At 36.2% G+C, this 26,292-nt stretch overlaps 2 protein-coding genes across 3 annotated transcripts; both read left to right on the forward strand.

The window, feature by feature from the left end:
* The first annotated feature begins 12,705 nt into the window (after positions 1-12,705).
* LOC118802689 (erythroblast NAD(P)(+)--arginine ADP-ribosyltransferase-like) lies at positions 12,706-15,789 on the forward strand. 2 transcript variants are annotated; one of them, XM_036563136.1, is made up of 5 exons: positions 12,706-12,841; positions 13,163-13,322; positions 13,668-13,842; positions 13,918-13,956; positions 14,817-15,789. In XM_036563136.1, the coding sequence occupies exons 3-5, from the start codon at positions 13,774-13,776 to the stop codon at positions 15,363-15,365; spliced, it is 657 nt and encodes a 218-aa protein (XP_036419029.1). In that variant the 5' UTR covers positions 12,706-12,841; positions 13,163-13,322; positions 13,668-13,773; the 3' UTR covers positions 15,366-15,789. The 2 variants fall into 2 exon arrangements, with proteins under 2 accessions (XP_036419029.1, XP_036419028.1); XM_036563135.1 differs by having other exon boundaries at positions 13,761-13,842.
* A 5,317-nt stretch (positions 15,790-21,106) lies between these two features.
* Positions 21,107-23,611, forward strand: LOC118802688 (erythroblast NAD(P)(+)--arginine ADP-ribosyltransferase-like). The gene is made up of 4 exons (XM_036563134.1): positions 21,107-21,140; positions 21,284-21,419; positions 22,473-22,538; positions 22,728-23,611. Exons 2-4 carry the CDS (start codon positions 21,345-21,347, stop codon positions 23,442-23,444), a joined length of 858 nt encoding a protein of 285 aa, XP_036419027.1. The 5' UTR covers positions 21,107-21,140; positions 21,284-21,344; the 3' UTR covers positions 23,445-23,611.
* The last annotated feature ends 2,681 nt before the right edge of the window (positions 23,612-26,292 follow it).

A 26,292-nucleotide genomic window follows, 5' to 3' on the forward strand; every position in this document is an offset into this window, starting at 1 on the left:
ATATAGTTTCACTTTGTAGTTCAACAGTTACAGACCGTACTCCATCTGTTTCTCTGCATTTGTTACCCTGTTCTCCAATGGTAAAGACCCCCACATGACCCCACAGAGCAGGTACTATTTGGGTGGTGTATCATTCTCAGCACTGCAGTCACACTGACATGGTGGTGGTGTGAGTGGATCAGACACAGCAGTGCTGCTGGACTGAGAACTATAAACATCCAGCCAACAGCTTTTATTGAGAGCAAGGGAAAACAATGCCACTTGAAAAGCAAATGAAAACTGAGGGAGGTCACTCGTAGCCCTACTCTTTCTTCTGATGGTCACCAAACACAAACACACTCTCACTAACTCTGAGCTGGACACAAAATAACACAGTGAAGAGATATACACACTGTAACTGAAGAACAACAACATAGCAACATTAAATAACAATGTAAACAGTCTGTTTAGGGGGGTACAAGGCTTCAACACACACAACCCCAAAAGTCCCTCTCTGTCTGAACAAAACCTTTTATGAATTAAATTATTGATATCTCAATGGTCGATCCATGTACATCAATGTTCATTCAATATAAATCAAAGTACATTCCATATATATATATATATATATATATATATTATATATATATATATATATATGGAATGTTCATTCAATATATATATAATCATTCAATCAATATATCTCAGTAGAAAAAAGATTGATATATTTGGAACAAACATTGATATGTATACAATGAACATTAATAAATATGGAATGAACATTGATATATATTGAATGAACTGTGATATACGTGGATCGAACATGTTCTTCAGTTACAGTGTGTATATGTGTTTACTGTGTTATTTTGTGTCCAGCTCAGAGTTAGTGAGAGTGTGTTTGTGTTTGGTGACCATCAGAAGAAAGAGTAGGGCTAGGATGACCTCCCTCAATCTTCATTTGCTTTTCAAGAGGCACTGTTTTCCCTCGCTCTCAATAAAAAAAGCATTTTTCAAACAGAAGTTATGGCCTCATCTGACTCTTCTTCTGCACCATGTCAAATTATGTATACACTGAAACTCCACCCATCTGTTTCTTCACATCATATATCCGCCGCTCTCAGGTCACTCTGTCCACGGGATCACTGTGTATATATACTGGTCACTTTATCAGAATTCCCTTCCTTTAAGCTCCACCTGGAGTTTGTTAATGCACATTTATTGATGCACAGTTTTTCTTGGCCATCCTCAACCCTTCAACAGTGACTTTCATTCAATATATATCAATGTTCATTCAATAAATATCGAAGTTCATTGCATGTATATCAAAGTTCATTCCATGTATATCCATGTTCATTCAATTTATATTAATGTTCATTACATATATATCAAAGTTATTTTTATATATATCAATGTTCATTCAATATATAATTTTCATTCCATATATATTATAGTTCATTGTATATATATTAAAGTTCATTCCATATATATCAAAGTTCATTCCATATACATCAAAGTTCATTGTATATATATCAAAGTTAATTCAATATAAATCAATGTTCATTCCATACATACCAATCTCTGTTCCACTGAGATATACTGAATGAATGTTGATATATATACAATGAACTTTGATATATATGGAATGAATACTGATATGTATTGAATGAAATTTGACATATAATGAATGAACTGTGATATACATTGATCGAACATTGAGATAAAAAATGAATAATATAATTCATAAAATGTTTTGTTCAGACAGCGAGGGAGTTTTGGGGTTGTGGATGTTGTAGCCTTGGCCATCCCCCACCTGCTAAACAGACTGTTTACATTGTTATTTAATATTGTTATGAAAGAGTAGAGCTAGGAGTGACCTACCTCAATTTTCAGTTGCTTTTCAAGTGGCATTGCTTTCCCTCACTCTCAATTAAACAGCATTTTTCAAACAGAAGTTATGGCCTCATCTGACTCTTCTTCTGCACCATGTCAAATTATGTATATTGAAGCTCCACCCATCTGTGGCTTCACATCATATATCAGCCACTCTCAGATCACTCTGTCCAAGGGATCACTGTGTATTCATACTGGTCACTTTATCAGAATTCCCTTATATGTGTATATATATATATATATATATATATATATATATACACACATGCATATATATATACATATATATATATATATATATATATATATATATATAGAGAGAGAGAGAGAGAGAGAGAGAGAGAGAGATAGATAGATAGATAGATAGTCTCATATTATATCAGTATTGCTTCATTTAAAGTACAGTCAGGCAACATTAATTAGTTGGAGTTCTGGGATTAATTTTTAAACATGTTTTTCACAGAGATTGCTTACTGATATTACTCATCAACATATTTCCTCAGCAGCTCAACTAAATCTTTTTTAAAGCTTTAAAGCTTTGGTCCATGAGGAAACTTGGCCAATTCACATTTCATGATGTTGAAGTTTCCAGCACTCTTCAGTGTGTAAAGAACATCACACCCCAGCTTATTGTGTTCTTCGATAGCCGTGGTTGTAAAGTTCTCATAAGGAGGTATCAGCACTTTCTCATCGTTTGGGGACAGTGCGGATATATCTGCTCCATGCTGCGTTGTGATCACAAGTTTTTGTTCCATACTGCTTGAGACGGTCGTCACTGGTTGAAGAGGAGACGAAACTGCCGAACCGCATCTCCTGGCCTACAGCACCTCTTTTGAATTTAAGGTTGGTGCGTCGATACGTTGTCGTAGGTTCTTTACTTTTGAGTTTTTGTATTCCACGTGTTATCAGGTAGTGAAGGGACACATAAGGAAAGCCAGTTGGGTAGCCTAGTCTACCTGTGCGCATTGCATTATTGAGCTCTGAGTAAATCCCATTGACTCTTACATAGTCGTCTTTAGTGCCTTCAAACTACTTCCAAGCATTTAGGAACGTTACATTGGATGACATTTTTCATTTTTTTTTCTAAAACAGTTTCAAGGTTTCGTCTCGATACTTTTCAAAATCATCATCAACAAATTGCTCAGCCATGTCCGGTACAGTGGAACAGGTTTAGAGTCCTGCAAAAGAAACTAAGATGGACACAGAGTTGCCTGTTTTTGTCCACCTACCTTGTACTTCCACTCACTGGCCATTTTATCAGAAACATCTACCTCATAGCTCCACTATGTAAGTGTTCAGTTCCAGACTGTAGCCCATCTGTTGCTGTACAGTTTATCAGACCCGTCTACTGCATTCATCATGGGTCAGTTTTTGACTGCAGAGCTGCTCTTGTCTGAATGTTGTTTAGGTGGTGATCCATCTCAGTGCAGCATTGACCCTGACACGGTAGGGTGTGTGGTGCTGGTATGAGTGTATCAGACACAGTAGTGTTTCTGGAGTTTTTATCCACATCAGTGTCACTGGTAGAGTGAGAGTGGACCATTTACCCAAAAATATTCAGACAAGAGCGGCTCTGTGGTCAGAAACCAACCACTAGTGAAAGACTAGAGGATGGACATCAAAAAATGAGCTACAGTCTGTTACTGTACACCAGCAATGTGGAGCTATGAGAGAGGGGTTTCTGATAAAATGGCCAGGTAGTGTCTAAGGTAGAGAGTAAGATAAATGGTGAGCATCACTATAAATAAACAATATACTGATAATTTGGTGTTTTATCTTAAGAAAAAATAACTTGGCCTTCTTACAGTTTAGATTAGAATAATCCAAGATTTGACATTACAAATTACATTATGAGCATAACAAAATGAATCAAAAGTAGAATCTTTGCATACATTTCTTAGTGCTCAGTATATCCCAGTTTTGCTTTAATGGCAGCGTGCACTCGAGCTGACCTTATTGTACCAATGCCTTAACATGGTCAGGGTCACAAACTCATTTTAATTTGAATAGTGAGCTAGAAATAATTCAGAATCATGACATTTCTTCATCATAACTATTCCCATATTTTTACAAATCCTGACATTTTCTGGGTGACTTTACTGAATGGCAGCATTCATAAGTCTATAACACCTACATAAACCTTTCATGACAACTGGCATAAACCTACATGGACCATTCTATCAAATTAGTTCAAACTGCTGGTAAGTTTCTCTAGAACGGAGCTTTTCACACTAAGCAACACTGAATGACTTTGTTTACATCTTCATCACCTAATCTTGCAGAAATTCAAAAATAATTCCCCAGACAGAGAAAGATGTCATTTCAAATGCATGTTGACATCTTAAAAGATGTTGAATATGTAGCTGTATTATTAATGTTAATCTGCTTATTAACAGGTATTACTGGTTTTATAAGCTATCATAAGAAAAAACACAAGGCAGCGCAATTGTGCAAATGAAGTTCTGGAAATACCTGGAAATAAAGTTTAAGAGCACACCGCCCAGATAGCGAGCACATATCGTTCCACTGGCTTGATAAGGTCAAGGGTTCTTTAGTGAAGAAAATGGTTCTATATATCATCAAAAAGGGTTTTTCCATTGTAACAAGCTTGACACTGTAGCAGTAGAGGAACCCTTTTGGTGCTACATAGAACCCTTAGAACGATTTACAACACATTCTCCCTCAATCTAAAGAACGCTTTCATCATGCAAAGGGTTCGTTGAGTGTTCATGGATTTATGTAGGACCATTTTCTTTAGTAAAGAACTCACAGACTTTTATTTTAAAAAATACACTAAGACACATATTACACACACCTGAGAGAACAATAATGACTAGGTCTGATATAAAATTATATTATAGAAAATGTTGTTGCTGACACTGTGCTAGATTAAATTTGTTCACTAAATTAATTTTATGAATTAGGACTAAAGAAAAGAAGGAAGGAAAAATCAGTAAATTGGACTGTGAGTGGAAAATGATGGATAATAAGTGGAATTTTGTCTATTACTCTGCTTAACCACTGGTGTGCCGCTGAGCAAAACACCAGTGGACCAGCAGCTCTGCCCTCAGCGGGTCATCTGTGGCCCACTATTCTCTTGCTATCAAGGAGCCGTCTACACAATGTATTTTTATTCATAACAAACCCTTTTTCTTTTGTTGTTCAGTATTTAGCACACAACAAAGGTATTTGTACAAAAAGGTCTGATTTTTTAGTCTCATTCCTTCCACTGAAGTTTATGTTCAGACTCTCAGGTGGATCAGATCTGCTCATCAGACACTTTCACAAACTGGCAGAGTTCAGCCATTCAGATTGCTTTGCTGTAAAATAAAATAAATAATAAAGTCATTGGACAGACTCAGATTTCTTTACTTCTTTACAGTGATGGTGACAGGAACCAGGGGTCGCCATGTCTACAACACATTTCTTTGGGGACTATTTTGCCTTAGAACACCCTTTATGTATTGTTCCACCATGAGTGGATTACAATAAATTGATTAAAATACAATTTATATCAAACAACTTTTCATCAAAAACTATCATAAAGCAATGTCTCAGACATCAGGCAATGTGTTCACAACCAGTTTTCGGCATAAATGAAAAATGCCTGTTGCCCTTGACGTTCTGTGTAAATTTCATGAAGAACTGACCAAAAGAAACGGCCCAAAATGACTTGGGAAAAAAATCGGGTTCCATTGACTTACATTAAGGGTAAAGTATGTTTTTCCTTCTTACCATTTTGGAGAGGTTTTGTTCCAACAACAGTGACATAAATCGGAGTAATTTCTTTGCGGTGCTCAGTCACTAATTATCACTAATTAGAATGCGAACTGACATTAAGGTTAAACCTTTAATGATTGATGCAATAAACCTCAGACAGCTCCACGGCTCAGAAGCAGCTTCTACCTGATTACAAGGCAAGTGTGACCATTTTACATGTTTCATAAACAGGTTTATTAGTTGGTAACTGAATGATTGGTCAAAAGGGGAAATGCGTTGATTTTTATAGTAATTTTAGAATTCCTGCACAATTCAGGTGTAAACAGAGTGATTCAGAGTGGTTTGGTGTGAAATGGTTCAGATGTCTTTACAGTGGTGGTGATAGGAACCAGGGGTCACCATGACTACAACACATAAACATTTTATTTACTATCAAAAGCACCAGTGAACCTACACGAGTCTTCTGAGTTTTAAATCTGAAATAATACGTTTTCTTCGGGGACTATTTCTCCTTACAATGCCCTGCATGTATCCCTCCATCATGAATGGATTTTTGGCCAAAATGTTTTTGAAACTACTGTAAAACAGCGTCTCAGACATCAGGCAGTGAATTCATAACCATTTCATGTAATAACTTTCTGTGACGGGAGATTTTAGAGGTGGACGTCTGGTTCCTATCACCACCACTGTGAACAATTCTGGCTCTGTACGTTTCTCTAGAACAGAGCGTTTCACACCAAACCACTCTGAATGACTCTGTTTACATCTTAACCATTCTATTATGCAGAGATTTTGAAATGTTAATGGGATTCCCTTTAAAGCATTAACACAGTGTAATCAACATGAAAAAGCTCTGTGTGCTTTGAAAGCTTTTTATTAGATTTTATGATCTTGTATGTGCTTGTACCTGTAGCTGCCAGAGCCTCTTCTATCTTCAGTATAGTTTGAGATATTATGTCTAAGATATAGAAAAGACCAGGGTCATAGAGAGCTTATATTATCTTGTTAATTGTTTATTACAGTAATCTCACCTGCTTTGTGTTCACTTTAGGTTAACAATGAAGATGCTGCACTCAGCTGCAATGATACACCTCTTCATCATCCTCATCCTCACTGTACACAGGGCTCCTGTAGGGAGAAGTGGCAGTTGTCTAAGCTGCATTAAGGTAATTTAGTGTCAATTCATTTAAATGTATTCTATCAAATCTAGATCAGGAGAAAATAAAAGAACTCATTTCTGTCAGAAAACACAGCAGCTTCTGGTTAGAACTGCAATGAGATGACAACTGACACATTGATGTTTGTTGTGATGCCAGAATTACAGATGCCTATTGGTAACACTTTATAACAGTATTACTACAGTGTGTTCTCCACCAAGCAAGCAGTACAGTGAGGTGAAACTGTAACAGCTAAAGGAGCTTCACAGCCTACTGACATTTACAGTAAGACATTAGTGGCACCTTTCTGAGCTTTGCATAAACCATTGTTATGCTGAGAATGACCCACAATACAAATAATACCTACTCTGTGGGGGTCCTGTGGGGGTCCTGACCACAGGATCAACAGGATCAATCAAGGAAGAAAATTTAATCAGTGGAGATAATAAAGTGGACAGTCTGTTGATTTTGTGACATCACAAACCAAAACAGTGTTTTTGCAGCTATGTTGCCATACATAGACCTTATAGACTACAGAGATAACAGTGTGCTTTGAAACTTTAACGATGTTTAAAAATTAAGTGTTTTTATTTTTTAAAACAGCAGGTAATGTTTGATTTTCCATGATATGGGCCCTTTAATAAATCTCTCAGATCAACAGGAAATAAACTCAAGCCACATCCTGCACCTCAATTTGTGACTTTTGTTTTCTGCAGGCTCCAGAACAAAACAATGAGTTAAACAATCAAGGGACTGCAATTGAGGTTGTGCAGTTCTTCACTGTCACACAGTCTGAGAGAACACTGCTAACTGACTTTAGGGACGGTAACACTTTCTATGAATGTCACCTTTGTAAGCATCAATAAACACATTCATAACATGTTGTAATGCATTCATAAGGCATCATAAACATGGCTATAAATATCTATAAAAATACATTACACGCATTATATCCATGCTTATTATGCATTATGAATTGTTAACATAATACATTATAAGTACTGATCATAACAAATTATAAGAGCTGAAAAGTTGTATTTGTCCGCTCTAAGTAAAGTGAAGCGTACTGTACTAAAGCCTCCTCCAGTGTTCAGAGTGAGGCTTCAACTTGAAGTATTTACTGAAGAAGTTACTGAAACACTAAAACATACACAGTAAAGCACATTACAGGCTTCAAATGTCAGATTTTAAACTAGTGATGACATTACAGTGTTTTACCCAATGTGGGAAAGTCAATGTACATCACTGTTAATGTACACCACCGTTAGCTTGGCACTAACTTAACACTGCAAATCCAATATTATACTGTGTGGAACATCTGAATATTCAGGACTGAAGCCCCAAAGATGCAGCCCTAACAGCACCAGTGGTGACACATAAAATATTGGAAATCTGTCTTTACTTTATGCTCTCCAAATTGGGACTGATTTATTTGGCACTGACAATATAACGTTATTAACACTACTTATAATGCATTATATTAACATAATGTATAAACTTAATGTATAAACAATGTACAAATAATGTATAATAAACATGGCTATAAAGTGTAATTCTGTGTAATTCATTTTTATAAATATTTCTAACCATGTTTATAATACCTTATGAATGCATTATAACATATTATAAATGTGTTTATAGATGCTTACAAACATAAAACATTCATAGAAAGTGTTACCTTAGGGACTTAATACTGTTTTAGTTTAAGATTAATATTTGCTACTGTTCCAAGACAACTTCAATGGCATCATTAAAAGAATGTGTCTCCTTGACATGTTGCTCACAGTGGTGGTGATAGGAACCAGACGACCACCTCTAAAAGCTCCCTCACAGAAAGTTATTACATAAAATGGTTATGAATTCACTGCCTGATGTCTGAAACACTGTTTTATGATAGTCTTGAGAAGATTTTGGCCCAAAATGCATTTTTTTAAATCAACAATGGGGCATATATGAAAGACAAAATAGTCCCCAAAGAAAACTTAATTTTTCAGATTTTTCACTATTTTATCATCAGCATACATATACAAATTTGTGTAGGTTTAGTGGTGGTTTTGGATAGTAAATAAAATGTCTATGTTTGTGTTGTAGTCATGGCGACCCCGGTTCCTATCACCACCACTGTAAAAATGTCTGTACCATTTCACAGAAAATGATTTTGTGTTTGGGGGATTGAATTATGCAGATATTGTGAAAAATGGTGGAATTCCCCTCCAAAACTGTGACTTGAAATGATGAGCAAACTGCTTTGCATGTAGCAGCTATTATATGCACCATTTTTTCATATTAATAATAAGATGAGTGAGTTTATAATTGGCTTTATTCGGTTTCAGGTCATTATGACTGACTATCCCAACTCCACTGATGATGAATTTGATGGATGCAAAGAAAAAAATGTATAATCTGGTTACTAAGCAGTTACTGAATGAAGAGTTAAACTCCAATGCGAATTTCAAGGCTGCTTGGAATGATGCCAAAAAAGATTTTTTTTAGGAAAAATATCTGAGTTAACAGAAAAAGACTTGACAAACATAGCCCTTCGAGCGTACACCGGAAGCCTTGTTTACAGTGAACTTAATGATAAAATGCGTGAGGGTAGAGGGACCTACATGACCAAGTTTGGGTTGATCTCTTTACACTTTCTGATGACAGATGGTATCCAAACTCGCAACACTCAGCACAAGTGCCAAACCACTTACCGTCGCACCAACACTACGATCGACATAACAGATACCTTAGTGCGATTTGGTAGTTTTGCTTCTTCTTCACACTTTTCTACACTGAAAAAATTTGGAAAAGAGACCTGTTTTATCATCAGTACATGCTACGGTGCAGATATAGCATATCAGAGCATTCAGAGGCTGAGGCTGAAGTGCTGATACCCCCTTATGAAGTGTTTAAAGTGAACCTGTCACAGATATTCCACCAGGATTTAGTGACTGTGAATGTGTTTACAAACTGAGCAGCGAACGTACGGAGAGCAACATGAAATGTGAATATGTTAATAAGGTTAACGTTGGCTGATTCGCTTTGACTGTCTGATGATTTATGTCATGAAACAATCATTAGATATGAAAATGTGAAAGATGAAGACCAGCACACAAAATGAAATGTAATTCTTGCTCCTTTCTGGACTCTCATGTGTAAAAATGAATAAAAAGACTGCAGCATGACTGATACCATCTTGTGTGATTATATTTGCCCTTTAGCATCGTTACCATTCAAAGTTTTTTTTTTTAAGAAAAATGTCATTATAGTTCAAAAAGCTTGCTGCTGCAGGAAACAGAATTGTTGGCAAATCCACTGAAACCAAGGGAGGTGTGGGGAGAAGGGGGAGAGGGGATGGCTGGGGTGGTGTGGGCATTTTATTTTCGTGCCACTTTTCAGAATATTGGGGTGATACCCCACCACTTTTTAAGAACGCTTACATCAAAAAGAAAATCTCTGCTCTCTCTAAACTGCATGCAGCCCTGACTTATAGACACAAAACTAAAAAAGAACTGAAGTGAGAGGAGCTGCAGCTCACTAATCCAGTAAAAACACTCTTAAGGCGCGTTCACAGCTACCTTGTTTGGTTCCAGCTTATCACACTTTTTCTTTAGTTAGGTCCATTTTGAAGTGCGAACGTTTGACTTGTGTTCAGGTCAAACATTGCAGGTCTTTGTCTGCTTTTTGGGGTTTTGGTGTTTCTTTTCTAAATGGTTCGGTTGGTTTCACACATTGACAGTATATATAAACTAGACCCAGTCATCCCTGTTTGTTTAAATACTTCTAGCTGAAAGCTTTAGGAATTGAAGATTCTGAGGAGAAATCAATGTTAATAAAATTGTGATCAGTCTGTGGTGTGGCATTTATATTTACACACATTTAATTATAATGAATACTCTGATGAGAAATAAGCCAGTAATCTACGCAAGATTGCTTTGACAGATCTTCAGTGCTCAATTAAGTGGATATTTCTCTCTCCATGAATCAACCACATTGTGTTTATTAGTTGATGTTATTTTTCTTGGTGGTTTATTGTTCAGTGCAAGATTATTGTCTGGTACAGTGTTAAAATCTCCTCCTAAAACTAAAAAGCACTGAGAGATCTGTTAAACCAACATAATATTTATTCACTCATTAAGACAAAGAGATAATTATTTAGTTGGGAGTGTTTTAACCATAAACATGAATTATTACAGCAATACCTGGCTGTTTGAAAGGACCAGAAGAATTAACCGTCCTTGTTTATGACCATAACTGTGTAAGACATCGACAGTGACACCTGCTGTGTGTTCTGTTCCATGAGCTGTTCATGAGTTGTTGCCCTATGGAAGCTCATCAGTAGCAAAATTAAAATTAAAAATTAAAGTGTAAAAAGGAAATGTGCTTATATGTTTCAATTTAAATGTAACACTTTTATATGCAATTTTAGGCTCAAACTTAAAATTCTAATTTAGTTGTACCATTTTAATTTGCCATTTAGTGCACTAGTATTGCTATTTCATTTACACAGTTTTGAATCCTTTATGAGTTGCTGTATTCAAATTAAAATGTATTATCTTATGCAATAATGGTGTCAAAATGATCAGTAAAATGTAATTGATCTCATATGTATTTGCACTCTCTAATAATATCTTTGAAATTACATGATCAAAGAGAACACCAGGCAAGAAAGAAGGCAAATCCTAATGTAAAAAGGAAACACCAACCGGTCCATTGACCTCCACCTGTCATAAATAAATACATACTACATAAATATAAAGAACAAAAAGCATGTAAAAACAATAGATTCATGAAAAAAAGTTTCAAAAATGTCTTTGCCCACTGTGAATATGAATTATATTGAATTATTATTATTTACTTATGGTTCTAGGTAGCATCAAAAATGGTTCTTCTGTTGTTGCAAGTTTGATTTCATAATAATAGCTGAACCCTTTTTGGTGCTATATAGAACCATATACAACACAACACATTCTCCATCAATCTGAAGAACAATTGTTGTTCCTCTTCTGCTTTACTGTGTTTCTTCTACTTTTTGAAGATAACAGGAAAGGCCTTAACCCTATGGTGAGAGTTTTCACTTATGTCAGCATATCTATGAAAAACATGCTTGTGTGTGGCTATAAATATATATATTCTGTACAAACATTTACACTTTCGAGAGTGAAGTGGAGAAGTGAAATGGAGAAGCTTCAATCAAAACTCATTTGAGCAGAAGACAAAACTGATAATTTGTGAATTTCTTTATTAGCAGAATATTCAACACACTTTGATCTGTTTAAAGGCATTAATAGAGATAGTAATAACCTAAAATCTGTTCACCAAATTTCAACTTCTGAAAATATTTACATCTTTTTGTATTATACAAAGTATTGCTCCAGTGATCTCTTTCCTGTGCATACTGAGCATTCTTTTCTTGTTTGACTTTCTTGTTTGGATTTTCCTATTTACAGTAAAAGTCCTTTTCTTTGCATTTGCGTGTGCCTGACCCAGCCTGATTCATCACATTAGCATTATTTAGTGATTCCTGTATCAAACATTTCTGCTCATACTCTATACACAGATTACACTGCTCCTGATACTACCAGGTTGATACCAGGTTGGGGTATGTTTCCGTTTGGGGGAGCTGTAGCTGCTTTTCACTTTCTGGCTTAATCTACGCAGAAATTTGCCAAGGAAACCAGTGCAGACCTACAGTTAGTTAAGGATGAATGAGATGAAAAAATAGAAAATTCTGGATGTCTTAGCACTGGAAAAGGGAGGTGTGTGTTGTGTACTCAACATGTCCTGCTGCATTTTTCTCCCTATATAAACATATATATTTACATATCTATATATATATATATATTTCTTTATGTTGCCCATATTTAGCAGCTCTAGCAGCTCTGGTGGCTTCCATGTGGCGACTCAGGCAGACGTCACTCAGGGGCTCAAATAAAGGGAGGGAGAGTGAGAGAGAGTGAGAGAGAGCAAGAGAGAGAGAGAGAAAGAGAAAGAGCAAGAGAGAGAGAGAGAGAGAGAGACAGAGAGAGAGAGAGAGAAATTGATTAACAGGACAGGTCTGTTTATGGAGAAAATTAATATTGTATAATAAATCAACACTGATTTAAGTAAGTACTTTTACTCATTTCTGTAATTAAATTCAATCATAACACTTTTAATATTTTTTTATTTTTCATATTAACGTGTTAAAAAAATGTTAAAAACTGACTCTCTTGCTCTCTTTCTCTCTCTTTCTCTCTCTCTCTCTCTCTCTCTCTCTCTCTCTCTCTCTCACACACACACACACACACAAATTCCACACACCTAGCAGAATTTTTAATTATTATTAAATATTATCAAACATTGAATATTTCTAATTTTCTATTCTAATGTGTAAAGATAGCCATATTTTTAACATCAGTGACTGAAAGCAAACATGTTTTTTTCAGCTTTTTCTCTTCAGAGAAAATGAAAAAAAGAAAAAAAAAACAAAACAAAAAAATCATAATGTGATGTCATGCAAATGCTTGGAGCACGTCAAGCTGTCAATGTCATATAAAAAGCCCAGAGAGCTCAGTGGAGCAGAAGCAGCTTCTACCAGATCAAAAGGTAAGACTGACCATTTCACATGTTTCTTATAGAAATACAGTCGTGTGCAAAAGTTTGGGCACCCCTGGTCAAATGACATGTTCTGTTGATTTTATTGGTGAAAATTAGTTCACACAGTATTTGGAAATTAAATGATTTGCTGAATAATAAAATGATGTAATCAGTATGAAATGTTCCTCTTAGACATCAAATCTCAGCTAAACTGAAGACGATATAAAAGAATCCAGATTCAGACTCTGTTCATGGGTGACTATTTATCAGTCATGTTGTCTTCAACTGAAATCCCTGTTGCCAGGTCCTGTGAGCTTTTATAGCTCTTTATTAGTATCTTAATTTCTATTTCAGCCAAAGTGAGTTCAAAATACATCACGGTTTGTCTCGTGGACTGTTACTTACAGTGAGACCACCTGTAAGCCCACCTGTATCTGTTCACTTTAGGACGATAATAAAAATGCTGCACTCAACTGCAATGATGCGTCTCTTCATCCTCCTCATCCTCGCTGTACACACAGCTCCAGCGGTAAGAAGTGGAATTTATAAATGTTGTCCAAATTATTTATTTTAATGCAAAGATGAACCTTTTTTTTAATTTCAGACTCCAGAGCAAAACAACAGAGAAAATCGCCAAGAAATGGTAGGGCTGCTGTCCACTGTCACAGATGTTCCTAAAGAATGTTGTAAACTGATATTTTTTAATTTGTAGTCTGAGACTACCATATTTTACTACCATAAAATTTTGAAACTATTACAAAATAAAAGATGCTTAAAGAGGAATTCCACCTCTTACATTTTTGCATAATTAAACTATTTAGATGTAAACCGAATCATTCAGAGTGGTTTGGTGTGAAACGCTCTGTTCTAGAGAAACTTACTGAGTCAGAATTGTTCACAGTGGTGGTGATAGGAACCAGACGTCCACCGTTAAAAGCTCCCTCACAGAAAGTTACTACATGAAATGGTTATGAATTCACTGCCTGATAACTAAAACATTATTTTATGATAGTTTTGACAAAATCTTGGCCTAAAATGCATTGTTTTTAAAAAGAATGGTAGAGCAACGGATGCAGGACAAAATAGTCCCCCAAAAAAATTTATTATTTTCAAATTTTCCACTATTTTTCCATCATCATCATTCCATATAAACTCAGAAGACTTGTGCAGGTTCACTGGTGGTTTTGGATAGTAAATAAAGTGTCTGTATTTGTGTTGTGGTCATGGTGACTCCTGGTTCCTATCACCACCACTGTAAAGACATCTGTGTCTCTACAATCAACCATTTCAAATAAAATGATTTTATTTTCATCTCAACGATAGAAATATGTAGATATTTTGAAGAAATGGTGAAATTCTGCTTTACAAATGTGTCTTGAGGTGACATGCTGACTGCTGGGCATGTAGCAGCTATTATATATTATATATTATATATATTATATCATTAGCATTCATTTTAATAATGAGATGAATGAGTTCATAATGGCTTTTGTTTGGTTTCAGATCACTATGAATTTATATCTCAACTCCATTGATGATGAATTTATGGGATGCAAACAACAAATGTATTGTTGGGTCACTAAGCAGTTACTGGATACAGAGTTGAGCCTCAATGAGAATTTCAGGGATGAATGGAATGCTGCCAAACAATACTTTCATTTAGAAAATACGAAAAACTCTCATTTAACAGTGGAGCAACTGAGAAGGATAGCCCTTCGAGCGTACACCGGAAACAAAATTTACAGTGAACTTAATAATAAAATGCGTGAGGGTAGAGGGACCTACATGACCGAGTTTGGGTTGATCTCTTTACACTTTCTGATAACAGATGGTATCCAAACTCGCAATGCTGAACAATGTCCTCAGTACAAGTGCCAAACCACTTACCGCCGCTCCAAAACTGAGATCGACATAACGGACACCTTAGTGCGATTTGGTAGTTTTGCTTCTTCTTCACTCAAGGCTACACTGAGACACTTTGGAAACAAGACCTGTTTTATCATCACTACATGCTACGGTGTAGATGTATCAGACATATCCATGGGAGGCTGAAGTGCTGATACCCCCTTATGAAGTGTTTATAAAAGAATCTGACACAAATCGTCCTGCAGAATTAAATGACTGTACACATGTTTACAAACTGAGCAGTGTAGGTAGGATTAGCATCATGAAATGTGAATATGTTAATGAGGTTAATACAGGCTGATTTGCTTTGACTGTCCGATGATTTATGTCATGAAACAATCATTAGATATGAAAATGTGAAAGATGAAGACCAGCACACAAAATGAACTGTAATTCTTGCTCCTTTCTGGACTGTCATGTGTAACTTCTAAAAATATGAATAAAAAGACTGCAGCGTGACTGATACCATCTTGTGTGATTATATTTGCCCTTTACCATCTAAAGTTTTTATTTTTTTAAGATAAATGTCATTATAGTTCAAAACGTTTGCTGTTGTAGGAAGCAGAATTGACAGGGCCAGGTGTGTGTGTGGGGTCGAGGAGCATTTGACCAATACCCCATCAATTTTTTGAGATACATCAAAAAGAAAATCTCTGCTCTCTCTAAACTAAACACCTCTGACTTATGGACACAAAACTTAAAAATAACTCAGCTGCAGAACCAATCACTGTCTCCATTTGAGCAGAGAGGTGGGACTTTTCTCACACAGTAAAACCATCGTGAGTTGGTGCTCAGTGAGAGGAGCTGCAGTTTACTAATCCAGTAAATATGGTCTTACTGCCATACACTAACTAACTAAAGGTAATGGAATATTTCTTAACTAAGGGCGCCTTCACACCTACATTGTTTGCTTCCGTCTTATCACACTTTTTCTTTAGTTTTGTTTGCTTTGAATTGTGAATGCTTGACCTGTGTTCAGGTCAAAAATTGCTGGCCTCAGTCCACTTCCAAAGCTGATTTCCCGTCTGGTTTGTTTTCAGCAGAGTTTGGGTTTTTTCTTTTCAAATGGATTCCTTGGTTTCAGCCATTGACAGTATATATAAACTGGACCTAGTCATCCCTGTTTTTATACATTTCAACACTTCTGAACTCCAGTTTTAGGACTTCTTATCTTTCTTTTTCCTTTTTTAAGGTGCATAACAATACGTAGCTTATGCTTATCACACACGTACAATGAACTGCACATAAAGATGATGAAAACAAACAAAAACAAAGACTGCTAGGGGTTGAAATGATTCACAATCATGTAAACATATTTAATTATTCTGATCACAAGCTTTGGTTTGGTTTTAAAAAAAAATGTGTGAAAAGAGAGAATTGTTTAACTTCTAGCCAAAAGCTTTTCATTTTTCTTGGTGGTTTTCTGTCAAGATTATTGTCCAGTACAGTGATAAAATTTCCTCCTAAAACTAAAAAAACACTGGGAGATCTATTATTAACCACATAATATTTATTCACCCATTAAGTCAAACAGATAATCATTTTAATGTTATAACCATAAACATTAATTATTACAACAATACTTGGTTGACTGAAAGGACCAGAAGAAAGAACCGTCCTTGTGGAAGATCATAACAGTGTCAGACAATGACATTACAGGAAAATATCCTGTAGAACAGCAACACCTGCTGTGTGTTCTGTTCCCTGAGCTTGTCATAAGTTGTTGTCTGATGGAAGTTCATCAGCAGCAAAATTAATAAAATTAAAATGTAATATGCAAAATGAATTTAAATGTAAATTTCATACTCTTATATGCAATTTTGGACTAAAACTGAAAATTCAAATTCAGATTTACTCTTTTAATTTGCTAATTGGTGCACTAGTACTGCTTTTTCATTTACATAGAGATTTAGATGCCTTATGAGTTGCTTTATTCAAATTTAAATGTATTTAATTATGCAATAATAAATTATTTAAATTAAAATGTATTAAATTACACAATAATAGTGTCAAAATAATCAGTAAAATGTTACTGATTTTATATGCATTTGCATTCTTTAATAATTTATTTGAAATTTCAAGATCAAAGAGAACACCAGGCTAGAAAGAGGGAAAAATTCTAATGTAAAAAGGGAAACATCAGCGAGTCACCTGACCTCCACCTGCCATAAACAAATACATACTATATAAAAATAAACAATAAAAAGCATGAAAAACAATAAATTCATGAAAAAGTCAATATTTTCTTTAAAAAAAACAAAAAACAAAAATGTCTTTGCCCAATTTAGGAATTTTTTTTGCTGTGGTTGTTTTTGCTTGTTTTAAGAAATAATAAACAGAAAATAAACAAAATTATCTGCCAATACACACTTTTAAAAAGATGATTCTTCAAGATGTCTTAAAGACTCTGGTTTTATAAGGAACTATGAACACTCATTTGCATGCTTATGTGGTTCTTTGTATTGTGAAATGGTTCTTCAGATTGATGAAGAATGTGTTGTAAATGGTTCTAGGTAGCATAAAAAATGGTTCTTCTGTTGTTGCTTGACATCGTAATAACAGCTGAACCCTTTTTGGTGCTATATAGAACCATATATAACACATTCTCCATCAATCTGAAGAACCATTGTTGTTCCTCTTCTGCTTTACTGTGTTTCTTCTACTTATTGAAGATAACAGGAAAAGCTTTAACCTTATGGTGAGAGTTTTCACTTATGTCAGCATATCTATGAAAAACATGCTTGTGTGTGGCTATAAATATAAATATTCTGTATAAACATTTACACTTTCGAGAGTGAAGTGAAAGCCAGAATCTCTCCTGGGCTTCTGATGGAGAAGCTTCAATGAAAACTCGTATGAGCAGAAGACAATACTGATCATTTTTTAATTACTTTATTAGCAGAACATCCACCACACTCATTACATTGAAAAACTAAAATATTTACAAGGATTATGTTTTGATCTATTTAAATGTATTAATAGAGATAGTATTAAGCTAAATATTTACTAAGCCATAGGGTAATTTCCATTGGGAGGTGTTTGTCCTAAATTCTATTCTATTCCCCTGTTTAATATTGGACTGTCCCTGGTTTTTGCTCTTTGGCTCATGTTTTCATATTACTGTGTAATACTGTGGTATTGATCCTGGCCTGTATCAGTAGTGTGAATTTGGATTTTCCTGTTTATAGTAAAAGTCCTTTACTTTGAATCTGCGTGCGTTTGACCCAGACTGATTCATCACAAAATACTTCACCTGAATCAAGGATGGCAGATGCAGAGGCTATCCAGAGGGTCATAGCCAACCTTGACCAGCTACTAAGTCAACACCAGCAACTGCTAGAAGAGTCGTCACAATCCCTGAAGAATCTAGCTCATCAGCAAGGTGAGCAGCAAGATCAGCTGTCATGGCTGGTTACAAGTATGAAGGAACTCACTACTCAGTTACAAAGCCAGGGTGGTAAACCCTTCAGAAGCTCCTCACAGTAGCCACTCTCACCATCAGCTTCAGAAGCAGCAGTTTTTCCAGTGAGTAAGCCTGACAAGTTTGACAGTACACCTGAAAAATGCTGAGGATTTTTGTTACAGTGCTCTTTTTTTTAGTAATTCCCCTATTAGTTCAGATCAGGCCAAGATAGCTTTTGTGGTCTCATGCCTCACTGAATAGGCTTATCTGGCTATCAAGCAGAGACTTCAGGTTTGCCGAAGGGTATAAAATATTGACTATGGCTCCTTATGGGTCCTGATTTTGAAAAAAAAATCATTAACGTCACATACCAGTTAGACTTCCCTGCTTAGTACCATGTTTCACATTCTTTCCATGCGTCCCTTCTCAAATCTCAAGTCATTTCAGGTATATGAAGCTACCTCCACCAACAGATGCTGGCAGACAGGGTGATATCTGACAGCTGGACTGTAGAAGGTGTGGAGGGACCCTTCAATGTCTCATGGACTGGGAGGAATATGGACCTGAGGAGCAGTGTTGGTTACCAGCCAGGCATATCCTTGACCCTGCACTTATAGATGACTTTCATTGGCAGTTTCTTGATCGGCTTGCTCCCCATCTTTGGAGTCATCCCAGGGGACATCCCTTGGATTTATGGTCCAGTTGTGTCAGTGGTTGCTCCGGTGGTTCTCCTGTCGAGGCCTCCAGTCGTGTGGGTGGTTGTTGTCATGGGCGTCCTCATTCCTCAGACAAATAGGACTCCTCCTGTATCCAGCATTTCTGCTCATGCAGTATGCACAGATTACGCTGCTCCTGATGCTACAGGTTGGGGTATATTTCCATTTGGGGGAGCTGTGGCTGCTTTTCAGAAAATCAGAAAAACTTTCTGGCCTAATATATGCAGAAATTTGCCATGGAAACCAGTGCAGACCTACAGTTAGTTAAAGATGAAAGAGATGAAAAAATAGAAAACTCTAGATGTCTTGACACAGCAAAGGGAGGTATGTGTCACATACGTAAAACTTTCGCTGCTGGATTTTTGTCCCTGACAGTGATTTTGACGCTATTGTTGTTGCTTTATATTGCCTTTATTATTACTCAGGTATTTTGCCTTATTGTTGATGAACATGGTGATTGGTGATTGGCGAATTCTCCAAAGAATGAGTAATTTTGAATGTGACAGCTTGCAGTCAGGGTCCTGAGTTGTTCCTCTTCTGCTTTACTGTGTTTTTTTGCCTTTTGTAGATAACAGGAAAAGCCATAAGCATATGGTGAGAGTTTTCACTTATGTAAGCATATATATATATATATATATATATAAACATGCATGTGTGTTACTAATATATATGAGATTTTATTGAAGCTTCTCGATCATGAGTCATTTCACCTCACTCTCGAAGGCGTGAATGTTCACATTTTTTAGGAGCCATTTAGACAGAAATCCACAAAATCCCAAAGGCTTTACAAACTTTATCTCACAGCTGCATATGACAGTATTAAGGTATGTTGAACTGTATAGAGCGTTGTTATGTAAATCTCTGGGTTGCATTCTCTCACCATAACCACAACTCACCATAATGATGGTCATTCTAATGTCCATATAACCCATGATTCTGTCCATCACTATTTTTTACTGCAATAAACTGACTACTTTGAATTTTATGGATGTTTTTTTTTTTATTGTGAGTCATGAGTCATTTTTGGAGGAAACCTTTAGATCGTCGTCCTGGTGGAAGAGCATCAGTTTTTAGCCTCCTGACAGAAACAGTTCCATTTTACTCTGGAAACTGATTTTCTGGATCTCAGCAGCGTTCATGACACCATGGATCCTACCAAGATCTCCAGGGCCTTTGGAAGCAACGCAGCCAGGAAACACAAATAAAATGAAAATGTATTCATCAAAGTAACATCTCCTGAGGTCCTTTCACATTGGCTGTTTTATTATTATGATTATTATTATGATTATTATTATTATTATTATTATGTATTCACACACACATACACACATTCCCATCTGGGTCGTGGGGGTGGAGGTTGGGGGTGCTGAAGCCTATCCCAGCGGTCATTAGGCAGAAGGCAGGAAACACCCTAGAGGAATACTTTAAATCATTTCTATAATATCTGTAATTGAACTTAATCATTATACATTGTTTTTCTTTTTTTTCAGGCAATCATGTTTAAAAAAAAACAAAACAAAAACAAACACGCACACATAGCAGAAACATTAAATATTATTAAATATTCAATATTTCTATTTTTCTACTCTAATGCATAAAGACAACATCAGTAAAAGATCAGTAACAAAAATGAAACATTTTGGCTCTATCAGAGAAAATGCAAAGAAAAAAGGAAAGAAGGAAAAAAAGTTATCACCATGTGATGTCATTTCATGCAAATTCCTGAAACACGTCAAGCTGTCAGTGTCTTATAAAGACCCAGACAGCTCTGTGGAGCAGAAGCAGCTTCTACCAGAGTAAAAGGTAAGACTGACCATTTCACATGTTTCTCATAGCTTTTTATTAGTATCACATGATTTTGTGATTCTTGTACTTTTAGGTGTACAAGTAACAGCCAAAGCAAGTGTTTAACATCTGAGTTCATATACACACTGTTTCTCTCATAGACTATTAAGTACAGTGAGCCCACCTGTAAGCCCACCTGTATGTGTTCACTTTACAACAATAATGAAGATGCTGAACTCAACTGCAATGATGCGTCTCTTCATCCTGCTCATCCTCGTGGTACACACGGCTTCAGTGGTAAGAAGTGGAAGAAGTGTTGTCCGAATTATTTATTTTACTGTAGACAAAGATTTACCTTTTTATTTTTCAGGCTCCAGAGAAAAACAACAGAACAAAGCGCCGACTCTCTCCTGGAAAAATGGTTGTCATGCTATTCCCTGTCACAGATATTCCTAGATAATGTTGTAGACTGACATTAAGGGCTCAGTGTACTTTTAATTTGTAGTTTGAGGCTGCAGTAAAAATTTTAAACTATCATGAAAGATGTCGCTTAAAGGGAAATTCCACCTTTTTCTGCATAATCAAACAGTTCAAATGAAATGGTTATGAATACACTGCCTGATGTCTGAGACAAGTTCGTGGTGGAGGAAGAAATTATTATTCAACCAGTGTTTTAAAACTGTACTGCATGTACTTAGTGACTGAGCTGAGACTGTGAGGGATGCAGTGCTAATGTAGATCTGGATTTCATCAGTATAACAGTGGAACTTAAGCCCATGATTTCAAATGATCTGACCTAGTAGATGTATAATATAAAAAAAGATGGGTCCAAGGACAGAACCTTGGGGCACTCCTTGAACAAGTGGAGCAGTGGATGACTCATGTGGACCTATAAACGGTTGCCTGCTAGTAATATAGGATCAGAACCAAGCCTGAAATGCCTATGGATGAAAGTCTGGAAATAAGTCTGCAATGATTCACAGCATCAAAGGCTGCAGTGAGATCAATGTGGATGAGGATCATTTACATATATCGGTCTTAAAGGCACAGTAACAAATACAGCCTGTTTAATTCTAAGAGATAAAGAGAGGTTGGAAAACGGTCGGATAAACAGTAATTACACAAACTGGTACATAAAACCTCAAAAATGTCAGAAGTGTACAGGGAAATAAAAAGAAAATACATGAAACATTTTAGAACCTGGGCTCTTTGAAAACAGGACAAAGAGGTTTATTAATCACTGCAGTCCACATACCGTCCTGAATACCCAGTGAATTAAAGTAATGTATTTTAACTCAGATGTTAATGGTGCCTTTCTCAGTTTTTCCCAAATTATTTGTTTTCCTGCAGATGAAGATTTTCTCTAAGGCTGCAGAGCGAACCAACAGAGAAGGCCATCAAGGCACTGGAAATGAGGTTGGGCTTTCATTCACAGTCCAAGACAACGTTGTTTTGAACACTGTACCACAGTTATTTACTCTTAAGATAACTTTAAATGAGTCTTTAAACATATGATCTCTTAAGGTGGCATGTAGAAATTATTATATTTATCAGCATTTTTCATGTTAGCACATTCACACTTAAACAGGTTTTATTTTGTTCCAGATCAACATGGACGAATATCCAAACTCCATTGATGATGAATTTAAGGGCTGCAAGGAGAAAATGCATGAGTTAATTAAACCTAAACTAGAAATTGAGTTGCAATCCAATGAGAACTTCTCAACCGCTTGGACTGAATCCAAAGTTGCTTTGAATTTAACACATAAATCAAACTCTGATTTAACAGCTGAGGAGTTGAGAGACGTAGCCCTTCTAACATACACCGGAAAATATATTCACGGTGATCTTAATAACAAAATGCGCAATGGTAAAGACAAATACCTGACCGAGTTTGGGTTGATCTCTTTACACTTTCTGATAACAGATGGTATACAAACTCGCAATGCTGAACAACACCCCCGGCGCACGTGCCAAACTGCTTACCGTCGCACTGAGGTTGCGTTCGACCTGACAGAAACCTTTGTGCGGTTTGGTAGTTTTGCTTCTTCTTCACTCAGTACCCTGCAAGAATTTGGAACCAAGACTTGTTTTATCATCACTACATGCTACGGTGCAGATATATCAGAAATATCAATGTTTGGATATGAGGCTGAAGTGCTGATACCCCCTTACGAGAGGTTTGTAAAGGATCCCGTCACAGATATTCCACCAGGATTCAGTGAATGTGAACGTGTATACAAACTGCGTAGTGTGGGTAAGAAGAGCAACATGAAGTGTGAATACATTAAAGTGAATGCTCAGGGCTGTTTTAGTGGCTGATAATTCATGCTATGAAGAAATGGCTAGAAATACATTTGTGAAAACCTGTACTGTCGCCTGCAGACTAGCTCACAAAATCAACTGTATAGTTCTTGTTCTGAGGCTTTCTTGACTGATTGTACCACCTAAATTAAAATAAATAAATAAAAAAAATCACTGAACCAAGACTGGCATTAGCTTGTGTGGCTCTATTGGGCAAAGACAGTTAATGACACTATCAGACTACTGCTGTTTTTCTGTTTTTTCACCTAATAAACCCTTTTTCCTCCACTGACACGCTCACCAGGCATCTTTAGCAATGTGCAAAAGCATATTGAGGTAAACAGAGGTGGGTAGAGGTGGGGGAAGTGTTGCAACTTCATTGAAATAATGAGCTACACAGCACCCCCTACCAGCCAGGGCTGAAATTTTACACTTTCTATGGTAAAAATGAACACAATTGAATACAATAAGACCACAAAGAGAGGCTGACCCCCATGAACATTAATTTCTTTTTTTCTTATTTCCATCCCCAGCTTTCTCATTTTCTGCTTTCTGGAGCTTTTAAACAAGCAATGCTTGTTCTTTTGTGGTTAAATACATGACTATTACTCATCTGTTGACTGTTTTCAGTGAGCTCTGGGTGAGGAGGTCTCTGTGCTTCTGGTTCTTCTCCTGTACACAGAAAATAAAGCATTTCACATACTCAGAAAATAATAAACAGATAAAACCTGAATTATTTATTTGGCCCACGTTTTGTCAAATGCATTAGTTGCTCTGTAGTTCTGTGCAGATTAGAGAATTTTTAATGGCATATATATTTTTTTTTTATATATATATTTTTAATAGCATATATTTATTAATATTTTATGTATTAAGCCCACTGTCAGACACACAGATTACCAACACACATTTCTTTCTTAACCACAAGATTAAGAGAGAACACAAGGTCTTATGGGTCCAGCTAAAAAAAAAAAAATCCTAGAACCACCATTGTCATCAGTATGCATGTCCATTCTTATTGACCTTTCTGTGAGGGAGCTTTTAGAGGGGGACGTTTGGTTCCTATCACCATCACTGTGAACAAATCTGACTCAGTAAGTTTCTAGAACAGAGGATTTCACACCAAACCACTCTGAATGACTCTGTTTACGTCTAAACTGTTTAATTATGCTGAAATGTAAAAGGTGGAATTCCCCTTTAAGCAACATCTTTCATGTTTTCTTTTGATAGTTTCAAAATGTTACTGTAGTAACTGTAGACTCAAACTACAAATTAAAAGCACACTGAGCCGTTAATGTCAGTTTACAACATTCTCTAGGAATGTCTGTTACAGTGAATATCAGCCCTGCCGTTTATCCAGGAGGTACCTTTGTGCTTTGCTCTGCTGTTTTTCTCTGGAGCCTGAAATAAAAAGGTAAATCTTTTGTCTGTGTTAAAATAAATAATTTGGATGCTCATAAACTCCACTTCTTACTTCTGGAGCCGTGTGTACAGCGAGGATGAGGAAGATGAGACACATCAGTGTAGTTGAGTGCAGCATCTTCATTATTGTCCTAAAGTGAACAGATACAGGTGGGCTTACAGGTGGGTCCACTGTCATAAACAGTCCATGAGACAAACAGTGTGTATATGAACTCAGATGTTAAGCATTTACTTTGGCTGTTATTTGTACATGTAAAAAGACAAGAATCACAAAATCATAAGAAACTAATAAAGAGCTATAAAAGCTCACAGCACTTGGCGACACCGATTTCAGTTAAAGACAACATGACTGATAAATAGTGACCCATGAACAGCGTCTGAATCTGGATTCTCTTATATCATCTTCGATACAAGATTTATATTCTCTTATATCGTCTTTGACCAGGGGTGCCCAAACTTTTAGACATGCCTGTATTTCTACAAGAAATATGTGAAATGGTCAGTCTTACCTTTTGATCTGGTAGAAGCTGCTTCTGGGCCTTTTATAAGACACTGACAGCTTGACGTGTTTCAGGAGTTAGATAAATTAAATGTTTAGTAATATTTAATAATATCTAATATTTCTGCTAGGGATGTGTGTGTGTGTGTGTGTGTGTGTGTGTGTGTGTGTGAGAGAGAGAGAGAGAGAGAGAGAGAGAGAGAGAGAGAGAGAGTGTGTGTGAAAGAGTGTGTGGATATGGGTGTGTGTCTGTGTGTGTGAGAGAGAGAGTGTGTCTAAACATGATGACCATGAACATGAAAAGAAAGAAGAAAAAAGTTATAATTGAGTTTAATTATAGATTTTATAGAAAAAAGTAAAAATATTTTCCTCTAACTCAGTATTGATCTATTATCCTGTACTCGTCTGAAGACAAATGTCAAACTTAGATCCCAGCACAGGTCAGCACATCATTAGCTTGTTTGATAAGTTATTTATGGGGAAAAATAAATTATCTTTTAATCATTATTACTGTCCAAGCTAAGATAAATATAGGGTCAGTTTCCAGGACTAAATTCAATGACAGTGTTATTTCTCCATTAGAAATGCCTTCAGCATAGGATTAGTCATAATCTAGATCTGGGAAAACTGGCCTTCAGATATAGAAATTGCATCCATAACCATCTAATCCCTATAATTGTGTACATATGCATCCCCTTAATTTCTATTGCTTATTAATTACTAAAGCTTACGATTCAGTGACTATATGGAAAGCAATATAAACATGCTGAATTATTTTTAAGTTATAGTGTAGAACATTGGAAGCCTGGACCTGCCAACCGCTCCTGACCATTTAAGGGGATTCATTCTGCATTATTTATTGTTTAATTGAATTACTTGATTGAATTGCTTATTACTTAGTGAATCTTACATAGTGCTGCCCAAAGTGGGATTGATCCATTGTTG

This window comes from Colossoma macropomum, unplaced genomic scaffold (assembly GCF_904425465.1).
Source record: "Colossoma macropomum unplaced genomic scaffold, Colossoma_macropomum, whole genome shotgun sequence".
Taxonomy (NCBI): Eukaryota; Metazoa; Chordata; class Actinopteri; order Characiformes; family Serrasalmidae; genus Colossoma; species Colossoma macropomum.

Excerpts from the sequence above, each read along its gene's own strand:
- LOC118802688 (XM_036563134.1), top strand. The coding sequence starts at position 21,345 with ATGAAGATGCTGAACTCAACTGCAATGATGCGTCTCTTCATCCTGCTC. Across the intron at positions 21,420-22,472 it reads TGGTACACACGGCTTCAGTG|ATGAAGATTTTCTCTAAGGC; the intron begins GTAAGAAGTGGA and ends GTTTTCCTGCAG. Across the intron at positions 22,539-22,727 it reads ATCAAGGCACTGGAAATGAG|ATCAACATGGACGAATATCC; the intron begins GTTGGGCTTTCA and ends ATTTTGTTCCAG.
- LOC118802689 (XM_036563136.1), top strand. The coding sequence starts at position 13,774 with ATGCTGCACTCAACTGCAATGATGCGTCTCTTCATCCTCCTCATCCTC. Across the intron at positions 13,843-13,917 it reads CTGTACACACAGCTCCAGCG|ACTCCAGAGCAAAACAACAG; the intron begins GTAAGAAGTGGA and ends TTTTAATTTCAG. Across the intron at positions 13,957-14,816 it reads GAGAAAATCGCCAAGAAATG|ATCACTATGAATTTATATCT; the intron begins GTAGGGCTGCTG and ends GTTTGGTTTCAG.